Here is a 23,048-nt window from a genome sequence, read left to right on the forward strand (position 1 = left end):
GTTTTTACTGGGGAATAGTGTGATTTTCCAGGACCCATTAGCTCCATGTCAAGTCGTTGCTTTCAATCTAGGAAGGTGCAGCTCAGCTCCAGGTCAAGTTGTTGTTTTTTGCTTTTTTGTTTTGTTTTGTTTTGTTTTGTTTTTTTCAATCTAGTTGTAGAGAGTGCAGCCTACTGGCCCATGTGGGAATCGAACCAATGACCTTGGTGTTATGAGCACTGCACTCCAACCACTGAGTCAACCGGCCACCACCTACTATCATTTTTATTCGGACTTTTAGATCATGTAGTTTTTCACTTGCTGAAATTAAGCACCTATTATTATTGTCCACAATTAATTCAATTACACTTAAGTTTTATTTTACCTTTTCAATCTTGAAAAACATTTTAAAGCCAAAATTATAACATTATAACTTCCAAGAAAATTTGATTTCTAACCTTAAATATTTAATTTTATTTCATCAAGTTGTCATGAGAATTAAAGAAAATATTAACTAAGAGGAAATAACTAAATGATCCTACAGAAAGTGCAATAAAAATAACTTTGCTATTGAGAAGCACTTACACCCAATGAAGCTAACATATTGTATTTTTAATATCAGAAACCTACTTTTCCAGATTGCATTTTCTGTGTAGCATATAGCATGTACTCAATGAAGATTTATTGTATAAATGGGTAATTGGTTAAATGCTAAGTAAAATTTAGAAAATAAAAATGTTTTAGAAACTTTCAGGTGTGATTATTCAAATACAAAAGCTAGGACTGTTTCAGTATACTTTATCTTAATTATGGCTATTTAATCTTGGCTAATTAATTTAGCCTTTTCTTTAGTACTTTGGTGTTGTGTGTCATTGATTACTATTCTATACTTCACGTTTTTGTTTTTTTCTGTTACATAAGAATTGATTTTTGCTTACTTATGATATTTTGGACTTTTAAATTTATTTCCCTTTTCACTATGTTTAGAAATATAAGATAAAGTTTTTTACTCTGGAAATCCTGGACTGTAAGATCAACTAGCAACATTGATTTTTAGGGTCTCGGATTTCCAGGGAAATATTTATCCATATAAAGAGCATTTACAGCTTTGTCTTAGTACCAGATTAAATAAATCAAGATGCTCAAGCAATACATCATTCTATTTGATATAACTGCTCTTTCCCTGATGCTTTTTCTGTAAATCTTTCATGCATCATAAATACTTTTAGAAACTTGCTTACAAAATAGATACATGTAGAGACTGTATATTTTTTGTCTTATAATCATCTTTCTTGAATAGGCTTCATAGTAGCCGTAACTCATTTCACCATTCCCCATTGTACAAGCCTTGTTGTTTAAAATGCTTTGTATTATGTTGCCTGTATTTTACATTATAGTCATTGGTTATATTTTGCATTTGAATGAACATATATTCCATTTATATGTGCTTCATATATGCTATAAATATGCATCAAACGTGTTTTATTATTTCTCATTTTCTGTTTTTGTATATAGCAGGCTTTTTGTTTTTACACTTTTAAATATCCATTTTCTATTCTAAATAGTTATGGATAGTTCCAGCCCCCCGCCCCCTTGTTTTAGTGCCACTTTTAGAGCGGTCCACAATTCTAGCTTACAATCTATGATTTCTAATGCTGGGGATACTAGTATGTGCTTCATTAGTGGCAAGTTTCCTCTCCTCTTTTTGTTAAGAATTAATGTCATGTGATGTTAATCAAGGTATATCTTCAATTCCTGTTTTCATTTGACATAGTTTTGGGATTCCCTAAAGCTCTTATTATTATGTTATTGTTATTATAAACTGTTGTTGAATTTTGTGACTATTTCATATTGTTCCTCGTTTGCAATTAAATTTGTTCCTCATTAAATTTGTTTTCTGTAGTCAATGTATTAGGTTTTATAAGCACAAAACACAAGCTCTGAAACCTAATTACTGGAAACCTAATAACACAATCATGAGATAACACGAAGTATTACTTACTAAGGCAGAAAGCTCAAAGCCATTTATTTTCATATATGACTAAGACTAGGCCTAGAATCATTTCATACAAAGGTCTATTAACTGAAGTCAGTAGTAGTTCCTTCATGTCTTTTGTCCAGAGAAGCTTAGTTTATGGTTCTACCATGTTCTATACCACAATTGATTTCTCCCCTCAAACTTTTCAGTTAAGAAGGTGATCGTCTTCTGTAAACTATGGTAATTTAAATTTTTTCATAAGTAAATGTAGTCAACAAGTATTTTTATTATTACATCTTATTAGTGTTTGGCCTCAAACATTTTATCTTTTTGTAGCTATCTAAAGTTTACATAACTAAAAACATGTGTCATTTATTATTGTTTATTATTTCTTTCTCTAGGTCTAAAATCCAAAAGCATTAATGATCTGGTAAAGGACATAGTAAGACAACAATTTAAAATTTTCCAAAATGACATGCAAGAGACTGTAGCACAGCTCTTCAAGACTGTATCAAGACTTTCAGAAGACCTTGAAAACACCAAACAAATAATTCGACAAGTTAATGAATCTGTGGTTTCCATAGCAGTCCAGCAAAAGTCTCTTGTAATGCAGGAAAATAGGCCCACTTTGACTGATATACTAGATCTAAAAAATCGCATTGTGAATTTAAGGCAAGAAATGATTTTTACATATGAGAAGCCTATTAAAGAACTAGAAGCAAAGCAGACACATTTAGAAGGTACGCTAGAACAGGAACACTCAAGAAACATACTGTATTATGAATCCCTCAATAAGACTCTTTCTAAAATGAAGGAAGTGCGTGAACAGCTTTTATCAACTGAACAAGTATCAGATCAGAAGAGTGTTACAGGTGCTGAATCAGTTAGCAATAATGTCACTGAGTACCTGTCTACTCTAAATGAGAATATAAAGAAACAGGGTTTGATGATGCTGCAAATATTTGACGATTTGCATATCCAAGACAGCAAAATTAACAATCTCACCATCGGGTTGGAAATGGAGAAAGAATCTTTCAGGGGTGAATGTGAAAACATGCTGTCCAAGTCCAGAAATTATTTTAAATTTCAAATTAAGGACACAGAAGAGAATTTACAAGTTTTAAACCAAACACTGGCTGAGGTTCTTTTTCCCATGGACAATAAGATGGATAAAATGAATGAGCAACTAAATGATTTGACTTACGATATGGAGATCCTTCAACCCTTGCTTGAGCAGGGAGCATCATTGAGAGAGACTATGACATATGAACAACCAAAAGAAGCAGTAGTTACAAGGAAAAAAGTGGAAAATCTAACTAGTAGTGTCAACCGTCTAAATTTTCTTATCAAAGAACTTACAAAAAGACACAACTTACTTAGAAATGAAGCACAGAGTCGTAGTGAAGCCTTAGACAGACGTATCAACGAGTCTGCCTTAGAAATGGAAGATGGCCTAAATAAGACAATGACTATTATAAATAATGCCATTGATTTCATTCAAGATAACTACATGTTAAAAGACACATTAAATAAAATAGAGTATAATCCTGAGGTTCATCATAAATGTACCAAAAATATGGAAACTATTTTGGCATTTATTACTCAATTCCAACATTTGAATGAGTCTATTCAAATTTTGGTCAATGACAATCAGAGATATAGCTTTGTTTTGCAAGTTGCCAAGGCCCTTGCAGCTGTGCCTAAAGATGAAAAACTAAGTCAGTTCAACTTTCAAAAGATTTATCAGATGGTCAATGAAACCACTTCCCAACTGATAAAATCCCAGGAAAACATGAGTCATTTGGAAGAAAGAATACTCTCAGCTACAATGAGTTCCAAAAATTTTGAAACCCGGTTGCAAGACATTGAATCTAAAGTGACAAAGACCCTCATACCTTATTATGTTTCACTAAAAGAAGGCAGTATGACCACAAATGAGAGAGACCAGGCTCTTCAATTGCAGGTATTAAATTCTAGATTTAAGGCACTGGAAGCAAAATCCATCCATCTTTCAATTAACTTCTCTTTACTTAACAAAACTTTCTATGAAGCTTTAACGATGTGTCACAACACTTCTACACGTATATCAAAACTGAATGCTACCATCCCTAAGTGGATAAATGGTTCCATACCAAATATTCTGCTTCAGAAAGGTCTGACAGAATTGGTAGAATCATTGATTGAAATAAAAACTCAAGTTGCCTTTTCTAATTTGACTTGGTATATAAATCAATCATTGTCTAGCACTCTTGCAAATGTTGTCAAGTCTCAGAAGCCAGGAAAATCATTGCTGAAGAAATCGCATACACTTAAGAAACCAACAGTGAATCTTACCACTGTCACGATAGGCCGGAACCAAAGAAACACAGACAACGTTCTATTTCCTGGTAAGCTATCATTGAATTTTAATCTCTCTTTCTATTTAAATGGTATTTATTGATCTGTATGATTTAGCAAGAACATAAGATATATATATATATATATATATATATATATATGCATTCAAATGTGTATCAAAATTCAAGTAAGTGTATATATATACTTCAAGTAGTTCAAGTAGGTGTTTATATATATATAGTTAAGTATATATATAAGTATTTCAGAGATCACTAAAATATTTATTGAATCTGATTCCATCCTATGTAAATTAAGAATCAATACAAAACAAATGCTTATAGTGCATATATTTGTCTAGATTTTTCCAAATGTTGTCTGACAAGATCCGTAAAAGCAATCAGATTTGATTCTGTAGAACACTTTTCTTTGTATATGTAATTAAGGAAAGCTATTAGACAAGGAGCTCCTTGGTGAATAAGACCAGACTGTATCTTAGTCATTTTAGCATTACCTGGCAAAATGTCTGGTATGCAACAGGAACTCCACGAATATCTGTCTGACTGAATGAATGCATAAGTGAGCAGGAATTTTATTTGGGTGGATCACAGAAGACCACAAATGCCAAGCTAACTGCCTTAGATCATTGGGCATGCTATAACAAAATACCACAGACTGAGTAGCTTACAACAACAGAAATTAATTTCTTGCAGTTTTGGAAGCTGGGAAGTAAGATCAAGAGACCATTTTCCAGGATGGTCTCATTCTGGTGAGGGCCCTCTTTCTGGTTCATAGCTGGTGACTTCACACTGTGTCCTGGAAGGGGTGAGGGAGCTTTCTGGGGTCTCTTTTAGAAGAACATTAATCCCATTCCTGAAGGCTCCCCCCTCATGACCTAAGCACCTCCCAAAAGTCCCACCTCCTAGTAGCATCAACTTTGGGTGTTAGAATTTCAACTTACAAATTTTAGCCGGGACACATTCAGACCATTGCCGCTAAAGCATTTAGACACGATTTTGTAAAAGGTGGTCTTTGAAAATTTGGAGCAGAGTGTTGAGTGTGGTAAGAACTGTCTCAGAAGCATGAAGCTAGCAGTAGTAGCGTGTAGCCGAACTGCAAAGAATGAAGTTTAGAGACACCAGTTAGAACATTATTGGCAAGAGCAATAAGAGCCAGATCTAAGGAAGAGGTAGTTGAAATGAAGGAAACAGATGTGAGAAATGTTGTGAAAGTAAAATCAGAGGAAACAGAAGGATAGTGGAAAAACCAATGATCTGAGGATCAACCAATCATGATTCTGGTCTGAGTTGTTTCAGTAAGTTTCTGTGGAACCTTTGGTAAGGTCACCTCTCTGGATCATACTTTCTTCCTTTTAAGTGATGAGAGTGCAATGGGTGTTTTACTGAGTTTGTTAAGCAGAAATATGTTGCAGACTGCATCACTGTAAAAACATGTGAGCTGTTCACAGCCTGAATGCACGGCACCTGGGCAAGGAGAGACAGAATATTCTGAGGTTTTAAATTTAGGAAATGAGAGGATAGCAGCAACATGAACAGATACTGTAAACACTGGAATAAGAACATAACTTTGGGAATAAAGAGGAATTCAGTGCAATGCATATAAACTACTTAATAGTCTCTCTATATGAAATAAGTGTTTTATGAATCTGTTTGGCATATGAGTAATATTAAATTATCTTTTCTCCATGAAAAGAATAGCTATTGATTTGTACTAAAAGGAATAGCAGTGTTTCTTTCACATAATTTTGCTGTTAAATTATATACTCATTTGAGTGAATTTTGTATTTTATTGCTTGTTAATTACAAAAGGGTGATCATTATCCTAACATAATATGACTCCTCATATTTAATCTCTGAGTGTTTTTATAATAATATTAAAAATCATAAAGTGGTACAAAGGAATTGTCTCGAAACTATTTAAATGATTGTATTTATTTATGACTCCCTCCAAATTAATCTGACCCAGGAGGACCAATGTTGCCCTGTGGAATCACAAAACTATTTAGACATATATGCTTCCAGGAGAAAAGTAGTATTTCAATAAAAGATGTTCTTCTAATAATAATTTTAGGAAAAATAATGATTGTTCTTTTTCCATACTATTTCAATCCTGGGTCTTCCAAGGACACTGCCAATGAACTTCAGTTAAACATTGTAGGATGTGTGATCATATACCAGGCAAATAATGGTGTCTTATTTTACTTTTTTTAAACCGAGAATACCTGGATTTAAAAGGTTAAATGAAACAGAAGAACTTTTAAACTTTTAGAGAGTAATGAACGCATGTCAGGAGCTTATAAAAATTGCCTTTGGATGTCTATATGGCAGCTGACTCAATATTGGGCTTAATGTGCTAATAATTAACTCAATTCTGGTTCTTTGTCCCCATGATGCCTTGATAAAATTGCTTCCTGTTCCTTTATTTACTGTAAGTAGAATTTTTATAGGCTTAAAATTAATAATTAAAAGCTCTTTATTTTATTTCAGTGAAGATAACCAATAATGATGTCAGAGCAATATAGATATATTGGCCTACTTTCATGTGTGGGGTGCATATTCACTTTATGTAGGACCAGCCATGTAATTTTAAGCAGGTGCATAGATAGGCATGCTCATTAAGCCAGACCGGCTTTTATGGGCCATAAACCTGATGGTATTCATTGGATAGCCAAGCAGGTAAAATCTACGCACGGTGATAAAACCAGTAGACTCAGGCGAAGTTCTCCTATAAGAATAAACCACTTGCAAAATAAAGTACTTCCTTTGGTAGCCTGTTTTATACCAGGGATGGGGCACACTGATACACTGGCTAAATTTGGCTGTGTTTCCTTTCACCTTTGCTGTTATATTATAAACACCACATAGCCACATTGCTTCTCTGTATAACTAATACCGTAAGATAATTTATCACCATTTTACAAATCTCACAATATAATTCAGATTACAGCTCCCATCATTTGAAGAATAAACGCAGTTTGTAGAAAGAAATCAATTTAAACATCGTTTTTAAAGTTTAATCTTAGTTTTGATAAGTAATTTACTTTGAAGCCTAATAAGTAATACTATAATAATATAATATTGGATACTATTTATTAATACTAAATCCCAGGCACTGTACAAATTATACTCTATATGTTATTTCATTTAACAATGCCTATGAAATAGCTATTTTTGTTCTTATTTTGAAGGAGCAAACTAACCTTCAGGGAGGTGAACTAATGTATCCTGCCCAAGGTCATGCAGCTTAGTAAGTGACAGAGACTGACTCCTTGTCTGTTGGATTCGGCTCAGTCTTTAACTACTACACTCAGAGATTATGGAGTATGTTCAGCTGCCTTTCTCTTCCTTCTGCTTCTGTTTGGTGCATCATATCTGATCCAGAGTCTGGCCATATCAGAATATTCCAAAAAGCCAATTGATATTCCCAGGGAGTTTCCTTTCTTGAGAATCCAAATACTGCCCCTTGTTTCTTTGCTGACCAGGCGAAAGTAAAGGTGCTGCTTCTTAGTTTGGCTTTTCTGTGAGAGGGCCAGTGGGCAGTTGTTGAAAGTCACCATCAATTATTCACATGATCCTCTTTTGACTGATGCAGTAGAAGGGCAAACTTCAGAGTGCTCATCCCCTTCACTTCCTTTGGAGCCAGTCCTACATTCACTTATGCTAATTATGATTCCTCCTAGGCCAAAGCTGATAAGCTATTCCAGTTGATTCTGTAAATATTTGATTTGTTTCTAAACAATGTTCCAATAGACACTGAGAGGGTTTTATTTCATCTTTGAAGATTTGTTTGTACAGCAATTGACAGTCTTGTCCCTGCAGGGAGAGTCTGGCTACTTGCCTTCCCAGAGTAGCTGAATCCTGCTGTAACATAATGTCAGCGGCTCCTCTGGTAAGGATGCAAGCGTCCTGCTCTTGAGACCATTGCCTTTTTCTTTTAACCATTTCTCCAATATTTACCAAATGCATTTAACACTCCTTAATATACCTCTTTTATTCATAATTATCCCCTTTAATTACTCCTCTTAAGAAAGATTACACTCTATAAAAGATTTGGTAGTATACCAAATACAACTTTTGGAATTATCATTGCTGTGAATATAAACAGTTTAAAAGAGAAAAATAAGAACCTAGTGAATATTTAACTGTTTTATGTAACTTTAAAATCATTTCCAATTTTTGTGACTCTGCATAGAGAGGCATTTGGACTGACTAAAGAGCACTGAATTTGGAATTAAAAAAAAAGCAAACATGGTTCAATCCTGCCTGGCAACGTATTTATTTGTAATAAGTCATTTATTTTTCTAGATCTTACTTTCCTGATTTATAAAATAAGAATAACATCACCACCTTACAAATTTGAGAATCAAGGAAATAATGTAATACAGTAAATTAAGTTTGTCATAATTATATGATTTAATTTTCTTAACTGTATTCAATGTTCATAGTTTATTTTCTCTAATGTTTTCACTTAATATTTGCTATATAATTATTTTCATATATCTATATAATTTACAGACTCATGGTATTTTATTGTTCCCTATCTTTACTTTTAGAAGTCACTGTGTTTTAAACTCAACATGTGTATAAATGAGCTTATGCTTACTGCATAATGATAAATCAAAAATAGGATACAAAATAAGGCTTAACTATATAAAAATGCATGTGCATTGACAAGCACTGAAAAGTAGCTGCAGAAAATTTTTAACAGTGGTTCCTTATATGCTTTTCCATATTATAAAAAGTTAACATTTTTAAATATGCCTCAAGATAACTAGTAAGTTGACTTCTATACAAAATAATTAAACATAAGCTAATTAAATTTTAAAGGATATCTGCTTAAATTTAGAATTTCTGATATGTTTTATGAGGTCTCCAAAGCCACACATAATTTTGGCAATCTGATAGAAGCACTCATGGAACTCAGCTAAGGTTTATTATAGTGAAAAGATACATGACGAGATCAGCAAGGGAAAAAGACACAGGCAGAGTCTGGAGAAATCCATTTATATGTTCTCTTCTACTCTCTCTCTTCCAAGAGGGGACAAAATTGTGTGTACTCTTTTATCTAGTCATAAAAAAATACAATAGCATGTATGTGGTATTTCTGTCCAGAGAAGTCCATCAGATGTTCAACCCCCAAGGGTTTTACTGAGGCTTGTTAGTCAGCTCGGGTTGCTAGAACAAGTGCCATAGATTGGGCAGCTTATAAACAACAGAAACTTAGTTCTCACAGTTCTGGAACCTGAAGTCTGAGATAAGGCCAGCATGGTTAGGTCCTGGTGAGACATAATCAGGACCTCTTCTGGGTTGCAGACTATCAGCTTCTTCTTATATTCTCGCATGGCAGAAAGGAAAAGAATGAGAAAGCTCTCTGAGGTCTCTTTCATAAGGGCATTAATCCCATTCATGAGGCCTCCACCCTCATGCCCTAATGGCATCCAAAGGCCACACCTCCTAATACCATCACATTGGGGGTTAGGAGTTCAGCATATGAATTTGGGGGAGACACGAACATTCAGTCTATAACGGCTGGTCATGTAGGTACCCTCTGCCTAGCACATACCAAAACTCCAGACTCAGAAGAAAAGCCAATGTTCAGCATAAACCATATCATTTGTACAAAGGGTCTGGGCATAGTGAATGACACTTAATAGTTAGGAAATAGAGAGAAGCTAAGTTTCCAGATACAAGCCAAGAGAAAAACTTGGCAAGTAGGCCTTTTCAAAGAAAGCAGCCTAAGGCCTACTATACTGACTCTTTTCTGCTCATGATAGTAAAATTATTCTTTGTGTCAGAATTGGTTATCAAGCCTGTCCACTGGGGATAACCTCCCCAGTTTGTGTCAATAAAGCTTATTAGTGTTGAAGAGAATATTAAGTGAACAACTTTTTGTTCATGGTTCTCTGGGAGAAGAAAAGACTCCTCTATCATTCCATAGGATTTCCCTTTATGTGAAAGAATGATGGTTGAAGAAAGGATGATGACAAATGGACAACCCTGCACTTTGTCTTATAATACAGTGGTTATAATATCTGAGGTGAATAATCAGAAACCCATACATTTGATGCTCACATCTGAACCAAAATTTATGACACATGGTCTGAAAATAAAAAGGAAGTAGGACAAAATAGTAGGTTGCATTACATAGTCACTACATATGCTTGGGTCCTTTCTTTAACAAGACTCACAGGAGCTATATCACAACAATAGACTATTTCTTTGACAACAGTGACTTAAAACCAAATTTGATTATGAACTAGTCTGTAAGTACAATGTATAGATGTCTTTCTATTGGTCATTAACAGCATTATAAATTCAAAATTACATATAATATGTTTTGCCATGTTGATTAAACATGAAAAAGAAAGTGCGGGGATTATTAAATAACAGATTATGAATTTGTTGTACAATCGTCTAATTGAACATGATACTTGCATCTTGAGAAAAAATTGCAGCATAAAAATAATAACTGTGCTATATCTTAATTGCATATGAAGTTTGCAAAACATACTTTACAAGTTTTTAATTGGCAATTTTATTATACACAGCTTAAAAATGGTTCTGAAAAGAAATAATATTTATTATAAATTTAATTTGAATTATTCAAATCTGTTTATTTTGAATGTCATTGTTTAGGAGGAGCTATCACATGACACTTTTTTGATATCATTATTGATTAATCTAAACTCTACCCTAAAAATAAATTACCAATAAAATTATTACAGAGTTTGGAGAACTAAAGAAATCAGTGAAAAAAAGTTATTGCATGTCATTTGGTAGAATGATGAACCAAAACACACATCTACATATCACAAAAAAGGAAACCATTTTTTATAATTAATCGACACTTCTTTAAGAATCCCTTATGTTCTATGCTTTAGAATCTTGAGTGTTAAATTTTAAAGTTAAGATTTGAGAGATTGGCATAAAGATGGTGTTTGAAACTCTGGGTGTGAGTGTGATATATCAAGGGGTATAATACGCATGCTGCAGATGGACCAGAAAAAGGAGCAGAGTCAAGGAAACAACAACCTTTGAAGGCAGGTTGGAGAGAGAAAAGTTAGGAGAGAATATTGAGAGGAGACAAAGAAGTAGTGGAATGAGTACATTTTATGTGGATATTATCATCTAATTGTATTTTCTAGCTAGCACTACCAGAGTAAATTAGAAGTCATGAAAAATACTCAATAACCCAAATAATTACCTGAGAAATAATGAAGAGACGTCAACTCTACCTGTCAAACATAACCTAAACTCAATGCCTTTATTGTAAACTAAGACATTTACGAAACCATGTGTATGTTTATTTAGTCATTCATTGTAAGCTAAGAATTTTGCTCAAAAATGTCAAACAGCAGATCTGCCTCAAGAACTTTTTAAAACACTTCCCTAGATTAAAGATACAGTAAAAGTACAAGATCATTTTTATGGTTCAGTGTTAGATGTACTCAAAACATCATGCTTAAACTAATTTAAGTAGTTTTTCTCTTAGAATCAAAATTAACTATCTATGAAGTTATTACTCTTATTTGAAAATCCTAACAATTCATAACTGTTAGATTCAATTTAACAAACATTAATTAAGTGCCAAATTGTATCAGATACTATTCTAGATGCTTTGAGTACATCATAATCGTAAAAAAAAAATCCTGTCTTCCAGGATTATATAACAATATAAATTACATAGTATATTAAAAGGTGATAAATGCTATGCATACAAGAAAAGATGGAGAAAAGTGAGGGAAATCAGAGTACTGTGGGATGTGCTGGGATGCGTTGGGAGCAGATTCCATCATTATTAAACAAGATGATAGAACTGACTTCCTGTGTTGGAAAACTAGTGAAATCTGCAACAAACTGGGAGTAAAAAAGGAAAAGAAAGTAAGGTGCTAGCTCAGAAGCTTTGTCGTTTTGCGTTAGAAAAAGTTGACAATGGAAGGGTGTACCTATTGAGCAATGTGATGTTTGGTTGCTGTTATGTTTTATATTTTTTATTTTTATTTTTTGGTCATGTGCTCATGAATGCTATGTTAGAAAACTATTTTTTTTTTAATTAAAATTTATGGCGGTGACATTGGTTAGTAAAGTTACATAGGTTTCAAGCGTACAATTCTGTAACACATCATCTCTGTCACATTGTGTGTTCACCACCCAGAGTCAGTTCTCCTTCTGTCAGCATATATTGTATCCCATTTACCCTCATCTACCAGCCCTCGCCCCCCTTACCCTCTGGTAGCTACTAAACTATTGTCTGTGTCTATGAGTTTTTGTTTTTTGGTTTGTCTGTCTTGTTCCTTTGTTGCTTTCAGTTTTATATCCCACATATTGGTGAAATCATATGGTTCTTAACTTTTTCTGTCTGACTTATTTTGCTTAGCATAATAATCTCAAGATCCATCCATGTTGTTGCAAATGGTACTATTTCATCTTTTCTTATGGCAGAATAGTATTCCACTGTGTATATATACCACAACTTCTTTATCCGATCGTCTATCGAAGGACACTTTGGTTGTTTCCATGTCTTGGCCACCATAAATAAAGCTGCAATGAACATCAGAGCACATATATCTTTATGGATAAATGTTTTCAGATTTTTTTGGTAGATGCACAGGAGAGTCTGGATTGCTGGGTCATATGGTAATTCTACTCTGAATTTTTTGAGGAACCTCCACACTGCCTTCTGTAGTGGTTGCACCAATCTGCATTCCCATCAACAATGTATGAGGGTTCCTTTTTCTCCACAGCCTCCCCAACACTTGTTACTATTTGTATTCTTGATGATAGCCATTCTAAACAGTATGAGGTGATATCTCATTGTGGTTTTTATTTGCATTTCTCTGATGATTAGTGATGTTGAGCATATTTTCATGTGCCTATGGCCATCTGTGTGTCCTCTTTGGAGAAATGTCTCTTCAGGTCCTCTGCCCCTTTTTTAATTTTATTGTTTGTGTTTTTTTTTTTTTGTTGAGTTACATAAGGAACTCATAAAACTATTTTGAATGTGAAAGAAAAGAAAGAGGATATACTAATCACTAGATGAGTGTTATGAAAGTTCATTATCATAAGAGTTTAGTGTCTTATTAAGAATTGGGTGTTTGGGCAAATCTCATAGAAGACTCAGACTTAGACTGGGCATTCATTCATTCATCAAACATTTACACATCATGTTGCATGTAGCATGTTTAAATTCATTCTGTTGGGAGCAAAGATTTTTGTCATGTAAGAGCATGACATAGTCATGTGTGTGCATTACTGAGATTTATTCTAGTTCTTCAGATTTACCAGTTAGACAATCTTTTCTTCAACTAAGTGACAGAGACAGGAATAAAATAGAAGCTGGGAATGTTAGTTAAATGTGAATATATATGTAATGGAAAAACAACAAAACAACAAGTAGTTGAAAATGCAAACTCTTAGAATAAAGAATAACACCAAAGTTCAATTAAAGCTTCAGTGATTGGGAAGTTAATCATTGCAATAGTGGAGATAGGAATATGAAGGAGGAATACTTATGTACACAGGAAGAAAAGCTTAGTCTGTGATACATTAGTTTAAAGATCTATTATTTCTGTCAAAATGTCCAAAAATCAATTAGGAATGTGGGTCTGGAACCAAATAGGGTTTGTAGATATAAGTTGGAAGTTATTTACAGAGAAATGATACTTGAAGACGCAGTAGCAATTAGAGAGCTAGAGAAAAAGAATAGAAATGAAGATTTTCTGTATTTGAAGATAGAGGAGAGAGAAAGAGCATATATATACGTATATATATGGAGAGAGAGAGAGAGAGAGAGAGAGAGAGAGAGAGAGAGAGAGAGAGAGACAGAGAGATCATTGAAGGAAAAAAGAGAAGAAGTGACCAGAACCAGGAAAGTGCTTGTGTCATGGAACTCAAAGTCTTTAAGAAAAAGAAAAAAGTCATAGGGACAGAGAGAGGACTTATGTAAACAAAATAAATAAAAATGTTGGGAAAAAATAACTAGGTTGGAATAGAACATAAGGTGCATCTCAGGGACTACAGATACATATTAGAAAGTCAGTATGACGATTTGAATTCCTATATACAAAGTTGTACTTACACTTCAGATGTGAGAAGGCAATTGGAGTTTGTGTTTTGTTCTGTTTTTCAATTTTTTTTTCCAGCTCCACGAGTAATGCGTATTCATGATAAAAATATGGAATGTCTCTGAAACATAAAGAAAAAATAAGCTGGCGTATAGTAAGCCCTCAAATAATTTCAGTTTTATATTGCATTATTCCTATTATGTAATAATTATAGTAATTGCACTTTATCATAAGAATTTACAATGTGATTAATATTCTTATCCAGAATGGTTTTTATTTCATGTATTCTAATACTATGCACAAAGCTTGTGGTGCTTTATGTAGTTAATATATTTGAGTTTCAAAACAACTGCTATTGTTATTTCTGTTTTATAAATGGGGATACTGTGTCAAGAAAGGTTGAGTAACTTGTACAAAGTTGCACAGCTAGTCAGTTTTGTAGCTAGATTCAAACCCAAATAATCTACCTCCTCTCATCTTTAATACTGTCTCTCGATTACATGAAAGAATGTACGGACATTTATTTAACCAGTATTCTACTTTTGCCATTAGGGTCTTTTCAAATTGTTCTCTATTGTAGGTAATGCTGCACTAATAGAGAAAACTTTCTGCGTATTTCTAATTTTATTTCCTTAAGATAATATCCAAGAAGCAAAATTCTGGTTCAAAGACCACGTACATTTTTAAAGAATTTGATAAACATTTCCAAATTTCTCTTCAGAGACTATCAATGTATGCTCCCTAGAATAATTTATGTAAGTGTTTGAGTATTATATGTGTGTGTGCATACACACATGCAGACTTTAAATTTTCCTGAAAAGTTTGCCTGAAAAATCTAAAACTTTAATAATATAAGATTTTAGCAGACAATGATGATTACATTGTGTAGCGTTAGAGAAATGTATTTCATAGCTATACAGAGGTTGTTTAGAGGCAGGCAAAGTGATTATAAAGCTACTGTAATCATCTAGCCGTGACATAAAAAGAATGTCAACTAAGAAAATTAATGGGGATGAGATAGAAATCAAGCAGTAGGGCCATTATTTTTGGGACATTGCATTTAGTCAGAAAATTACTAATACTACTACAAAAAAAAAAAGAACCTGGAATATATCTTCAGTGATTTTGAAGGACACAAATTTGTTTACTTGTTTGTGGTACAATTTACAGTTTAATTTGTCATTTTTTATGTACATCTATGAGGTCTGACAAATGTATAGTCATATAATCACCACCAAAATCAAGATAGAGAGCAGTTCCACCAGCCCCCAGAATTTCCTTATGTACCTTTTAGTCAAACCCTATCTCCATGTCCAGTCACTGACAACAGTGATCTGTTTTCTTCTCTTACAGGTTTATCTTTTCCAGAATATCTTATGAATGAAATCACACAGTATATTAGGCTTTTGAGTCTTGCTTCTTTCACTTGGTATAATATGTTTGAGATTCATCTTTGCTATTCATTCCTTTTTATTACTGAGTAGCAGGTATTCCTTTTTACTACTGAGTAGTAGTCCATTATATAGATGTACTCCAGTTTTTTTAATCCATTTACCAGTTGAAGGATATTTTGGTATGAATAAAGCTGCTATAAACATTCATATACAGGCTTTTGTGTGAACGTAAGTTTCCATTTCTCTTGAAAAAATATTTAGGAGCAGTGTAGCTTGGTTGTGAGGTAAGTATAGTTTAACTTTATAAGGAATGGCCCACCCCTTGGCATTTGCGCTAGTAATGTATGGGAATTCTAATTGTGCCACATCTTGCCAGCACTCGGCATTGTCAATATTGTTTATTTTACCGTTTTAATAGGTGTGTAGTAGCTTGTGATTTTATTTTGTGTTTTTCTAATGACTAATGATATTGAACATATTTTAATATATTTTCCAGTGTTTTTAATTATTTTTGATTGAAGGTTATGACTCTAAGGAAAAGTGAAAACAGTTAATAATATCAAAACAAACAAACAAAAAAACATATTGAATCTCCTAGGTTATGGCTTAAGATAAAATAATAATTAAATGACAAAGGTAAATCTTTGGAGACAGGGCTAATACATTTGGTAAAGGTTGCTGGTTGATTAAATGAGCTTTAAAATGATATATAAAGTGTTGAGAAAAAAGATCCCAGGTTACAACGTCAAGAACAACAGAGACAGTATAAGAAGAACAAAATAAAAATTGATAATTTGGAGGAAAAGTAGTAAAGATGGTCAGAAGCAATATTTCCTTTCATCTGTATACCAGTGAACAATGAGTAATTAAAGCAATGAATTTAAAATTTTAACATAAGCAAATAAATATTGGCATTTCTAGTTGTCAGAAGGGGCATATGAAGTATTTCTAGAACACTAGGGAGGATAAACCTTGTTTGATAGACACAATCTTGATAAATACGGAGGCAGATAGCACTGAAAATTGATGTATCCATAAGTAGGATTGTCGAAACATTTTCAAGAGCATCGGCAACAGGATGAAAAATAAAGAAAAATGCCAATATTGTGTGAACATATTACCTAAAGCACAATTCCATAGAGGATTTATATAATGCTTTCCACTGGGTATGACGAAACTGGCCCAAAGGCAAGGACAGGCTCCCTCACTAATCTGTTGGAAACTCCATTCTGCCTCAAGCAGGGGTCAGTTAGCTGCTCTGCAAAGTTATTGTTTAAATGAATAAATTAAAAAAAAAAGAGCTTGATGCTAAAGCAGAACAAAGCAATAAAAGTAAAACTTAAATGTTAATTAGAATAAATAAATAAAATAAAAGTAAAATATGTAAATCATTATACATAATATATTATGTATAATACAAATAAAAAGATGAATGAAATAGACGGGACACGATACAATGTGCATTAAGAATGAGTGGACAGAGCGATAAATTCAACACAGTCTCTCTTCTCATGGCGCTCATACATTAAGCAAGTAATTATAATAAAGAATAGCCAATGTTAGCAAAGACAAGGTAATTTGAAAGTGTAGGAAGCTCTCCAGTTAGTTCAAATTTAACACGAAGATTTATGAAATCTGGAAGTAGAATTAATAGAAAGTGCAACTCGAACACCTATCAGAAAGCAAACTCCAGAACAAATTGAGACTTATGAAACATTCCAAGACAATGAAAAAGTAATTTTAGTCATGTTCAGAGCAGGGAAATGAACATTGAAAGATCAGTTATGCTGCTTGTAAAAGACAGTAGAATGTTGAGTTTGCAGAACTGTTTAACTAATTGCACTGATCTCCAACAAAGAAAATAAATGGACTAGAAAGCCTGTAGGAGGTTTTGAAGCCTACGGTAGAAGAGAAGTTGTAGAAAGTGTTCTTGAAATGAGTCCAGGTCTCTAGAAAAACATGCCAATGACATCATGCTACCTCTAAGTTCTAAGTTCACAGAAAACATGAAAAATACCGGTTGACTTCTCATCTTAAAGTTCACACACTCCCAGCAACTGAGAAATCCTTCTTTTGTCATCGTTCTGCTTTTGGTTTGGAGTTTTACAGAAATTATGAATACATTGGAAAGACTCTGTTTCAGTAATTTTCTTCCAGATAATCAAGTCATTTTGATTATAAAATGGTTAACATGTGAAATCTATGTAGTTTTAGAATATTTTAAAAATTATAACATGAATTATAGTGATTTTAGAGTTTTGATGTTTGAAGAGATATCATGAAATTTATAGGTATATAGATTGTTGCTTTTTGTTTAAACTAGGCAGCAGAAATGGCTATAAACTGACTCTAAACCAGGATTCCATGAATAACTGTTGGAATTAAACAATAAATACCGCTTGGTGATTTTAAAAATTTTTATATGATCTTTGAGAAACTGTGAAGAAGGGATAAAGTATTGGATAAGAATGATGTAGTCATCTACTCAATCTCTTATTACTTTGTTTACTCATCTTTAAAAAGACATTTTAGCACTTCTCTATGTCAGGCATAGTGCTATTCAGTAGTGACAGCAAAGTTTAACAATAAAGGACCTGAGACCTGACCTCACAAAAGCTCACACTCTAGTTGGAAATAAAAAGGACATGTGAGCAATTGCAGTAGAGTGTGATAAATTCAGTAAGTGTACTTCTGAGCATCAAAAGATAATTAAGAAAGTTAATGTAATTAATCTTTTGACAGGGATGGGGAAGATGTCAAAAAGAAAATGATGCTTTATTAGAGTCTGATTTTTGTTGTTACTTCAAGAACAAATTGCCTGTTGAGCACATATATGCACAGGAACTTTTAAAGGTCTCCATCCATTTTAACATATTTTAGAAATAAAGTAGAAAAATGCAAGTCATTGATGTACAAATGTAGATTTGTAGCAGATTGTGTAACAAAGTACAAATAGTTTCAGTTAACAAGTCAATGCCAACCATTCTTTCACTGTCTGTTATGAGGTTATGTACTTGACATTGATTCCTTAAGTATTTTTATCAATGACTTGGGTGAACACGTAAAACATAAATTTGGAAATGATAAAGCTGGGAGGGGTGGTTAAAACATTCCTTCAAGCCCACATAGTTTAATAACCTCTTGAAAGTTTAATAGCCTCTTCATGTGGTTGAGAAATGATGTTAAAGAAATGTAGGCCAGTTTGAAATATTAATTAAAAGATATTGCATATATGTAATATTTCAATAGGTATCTTAGTTTGGAAAATAGTTTATGGGATATTGCAGAGAATATATCAAAATAATTTAAAACAATTTCTAATTGCATCACTAGTATATTTTCTTTGCAAAAAAATCTAATATAGGCATATAGTTTGGCCACATTTAATGTGAATTTGAATTATTTAAATATGAAGTAGAATATGTATAAAATATTTATAGATTTCACTTCTTGAGAAAAATGTTGAAACAAATTACCCTAAATTTAAAAACCATTGAGAGAATTGAAAACAGTTTACACTATTGCCACAAGGTGGTGCCATAGTGATAACTGTGCCCAGTACTGTAAATATTCTTCCAATCTTTTCTCTGCGTTTACATAATTATGTATTATGCTTATAACTGTATTCATACTTTGAGGCTTTATAAATACATTAAATGATTATATATATAATTAAATGATTATATATATAATTAAATGATTATATATATATATATATATATATATATATATATATATGATTGCAAACTGGAACTTTCGGACTTCAGTAAATGAAATTTGTTAGGAATCTGCCTCATTCTTTAACTGCTGTCTAATATTCCTTAGTGAGGAGATACTGTAATTCATTTAACAAGTCCTGCATCAGTGGTCATTTAGGTGTCTTACAATTGTTCCTTAATGCAAATAATGTCATAAAGAACATTCTTGAACGCTTATCTTTGTATACACAGGCAGGTGTGTCGGGAGTATATATTCTACCAGAAGACATTTCAGTCTCAAAGCAAGTGAACGTTTTTAATTCTGATAAATTTGGCCAAATTGTCCTTTCACAGGTTCTAACAACTTAAGCTCTAACCATCATTGCATAAGAATGCTCATTTTCTTTCACATTACCATGACTGAATGTTGCCACCTGATACAAAAAATGTTGTTGGTAGTAATTTATTATTTCTTCATTAGTAATGAGGTTAAATAGGTTATAAATTTTTTTGTGAGCTTTTGTGTTTTTTGTTCAGTGATTTGCCAGTTCATATCATTTGTCAATTTTTCACTTTTTTTTAGGGAATTACATTTTTTTTTCTTTTGGATTGGTCAGAACTTTTCTTGTTATGGATTTCAATAATTAGATCGTTGTGTCTGTTTTTTTTTTTTCTTCTCTTATCCTGTCACTTATCTTTAAACTTTGATAATGGTGGCTTTCATTGCAAATGAGTTTTAATTCTTAGGTGGCCAAACGTCAGGATTTTTCTCTTATAGCTTCTGGGTATTGTTTTGTTTTACTTTGAAAGAATTTCCAAAATTTTTAAGCTCTACAAAGGTATTTCTTTTATTTGACTATAACGTGATCATGTGTTTCTTTTAAAACATTTTGTGTTTTTGTACACATGTAATTTGTTTTAATGGATATCCAATTATCTGAGTACCATGTATTGAATAGACCTCTTCCTTCTCCAATGATTTGAATTACCTTTACCATGTACCAGTTCCAAACATACATTATTCTGTGACCAGATATTTTATACTGTTCTACAGCTGGCCAAAATGTTAACATGTCCATACAAATAAATGCAATGGATCACAGAATTATCCCCACTTCCCAAGAAGCAGGAAAGAGCACAGTGAGTTAAGGGTCTTGTATGAAGTCCCATGACTACATTGGTGGCCAACCTGGCCAGGCCTGTGAACACATTTTTCTTATTTCTTAGTGTTTTTTCCCATTCTACTGCAAACTATGATTTGAGATCAAATAAAAATAGTTAACCGTTACCCTCTTTTATCTTGATTCATTTTCAGTAACAGAGGAAGCCTGTAGTAGGTCCCCGTGCCAGAACGGGGGCACGTGTATAAATGGAAGAACTAGCTTTATCTGTGCTTGCCGACACCCTTTTACTGGTCACAACTGTACTGTCAAGCTGATAGAAGAAAATGCTTTAGCTCCAGGTAAGAAAGTGCATATTTCCTTGGATTTGTTCAATGTCATAAACAAAAATCTTTTTGGAAAATATTTATGAATGAATATTTAAGACTGCTTAATCTGGACTCATATGAGAATTAATTCCCTCTTCTTTTGAAACTTATCGAATAATGCACATGATTTACAAGTGGAAATATTTCTTTGTCAGGTAAATTCATATTGATGATGTACACTTGTTGAAATTTTCAATACTAGTATAATAGAGGCAGGTTTTATTTTCTCTGTGCATGTATATATCTGACAAGTGTTAGATGTATATATCTAACAAGTGTAAACTTTTTCTCCTCACACAAGTTGTTAAGCAATATCCCTTTGATTCATATCAGATATGGTCATTTAAACGAAGCTTTAATAAATGCTTAGCAGTATATCTTCCAAGAAGTTTAAGCTAATAGTGCTTTTTGACTGAGTGAGTTAGAACATGCTCAAATGTATTGAGTAGAAGATGCCTTTTTTGTCCATTGACCTTCATAAGTGTTGGTGCTATAAATTTACTTCAAGAGGGCACCACTTCTGATTTTTATACAAGAAAATATAGGCAACATTTAAAATATGTTCTCTTTCATTAGGGCAAAAACATATTTCAAATCAAGCTTTTCTTAATAGGCTGCATAGTGAAGAGTAAATTTTTAAATCTCAGCCTTTGTAAGCACATTTGGCATTAATTACATAAAAAATTCCTTTTGTCTACTTCTCTACAGTGCGTGTGACTTCATTTGGTTTCTGTTTAGCCTCTAGAAACTGTTTGACAAGGTGCTGGAAAAATTGTTTCTACAGTCATGTCAGCTTCAATTCCTTCAAGGGGCTTTAAAACATTCTGGCATACCATAATAATCACTGAGTGCTTTGAATTTCTTCATCTCCGGAGAGATCAAAGCAACATGCAAATTAATCTTTGAGGCATTTTTATGAGGGTAGACTCAAGTGTTATTATCATTCTTTCCTGATCTAAATGGAGAAACTGAGGCTAAGTGATTCGGATAACTCAGCCAAGAGGCAGGCATCTAGACATGTCTGCCCTTGATGAATGCCTTTTTTTCCCTTCTGCTAACCCTTTTTGTAACTGAGATAAAATGATAAGACATGAGAAAAGGCAAAACATGATAGAAACATGAAAATTAACTCTTTGCATTTTTTTCCTTTAACAGATTTTTCCAAAGGATCTTACAGATATGCACCGATGGTGGCATTTTTTGTGTCTCATACATATGGAATGACTACACCTGGTCCTATCCTATTTAATAATTTGGATGTCAATTATGGAGCTTCCTATACTCCAAGAACTGGAAAATTCAGAATTCCATATCTAGGGGTGTATGTTTTTAAGTACACCATTGAGTCATTTAGTGCTCATATCTCTGGATTTTTAGTGGTTGATGGAAGAGACAAGCTTGCATTTGAATCTGAAAATATTAACAGTGAAATACACTGTGATAGGGTTTTGACGGGAGATGCCTTATTAGAATTAAATTATGGGCAGGAAGTGTGGCTGAGACTTGTAAAAGGAACGATTCCAGCCAAATTTCCCCCTGCTACTACATTTAGTGGTTACTTGTTATACCGTACATAAATTAGTATGAAAGACAGACTACCACCTATCCTGAGAAGCAGCCAGTGTTGTTATCTATCTTTGCACGCACATCTCTGTTTTTCAGTTTTTCTACATGAAACAAAAATCATTTTTTTTTTAAATCTGAGTAAGGCTGTTTGTTTATTTCATAAAATTATTTGAATATCTTTTGGATAAACTGTATATGAAGTTCTTGCTCCTAAAGGGATTTAGTGGCACAGAAAACAAAGTGCATGTATTATCATAACTATTTTTGTTTTCTCATGTTAAGTCATTTCAGCGTAAAGTAATAGTATACAATAGCAATCACTCAATATTGTTAGTCACCATAGTCTTTCCAATAAAATATCAACTTGTGTTATTCCTTGTATATATAAATATATAACATATATTTCCTAAATTCACACATGCGAATAAATTACTCAAAGACTAAGAAGTATTTTTTTTTAGTTTTGATTTTTACTCTTTACTGTTGAGTTGATCAAAATATTCAAATTTTCATTTGTAATAAAAAT

At 33.0% G+C, this 23,048-nt stretch overlaps 1 protein-coding gene across 2 annotated transcripts in view; it reads left to right on the top strand.

The window, feature by feature from the left end:
- Positions 1–22,933, top strand: part of MMRN1 (multimerin 1) — a 163,954-nt gene extending 141,021 nt beyond the window's left edge. For both annotated transcript variants that reach the window (XM_033105801.1, XM_033105802.1), the window contains exons 8-10: positions 2,359–4,344; positions 20,783–20,929; positions 22,112–22,933. In XM_033105801.1, the coding sequence (XP_032961692.1) occupies positions 2,359–4,344; positions 20,783–20,929; positions 22,112–22,533 (2,555 nt within the window). In that variant the 3' untranslated portion in view covers positions 22,534–22,933. The remainder of the gene's footprint in view (positions 1–2,358; positions 4,345–20,782; positions 20,930–22,111) is intronic.
- Positions 22,934–23,048: the final 115 nt, after the last annotated feature.

This window comes from Rhinolophus ferrumequinum, chromosome 5, assembly GCF_004115265.2.
Source record: "Rhinolophus ferrumequinum isolate MPI-CBG mRhiFer1 chromosome 5, mRhiFer1_v1.p, whole genome shotgun sequence".
Lineage (NCBI taxonomy): Eukaryota > Metazoa > Chordata > Mammalia > Chiroptera > Rhinolophidae > Rhinolophus > Rhinolophus ferrumequinum.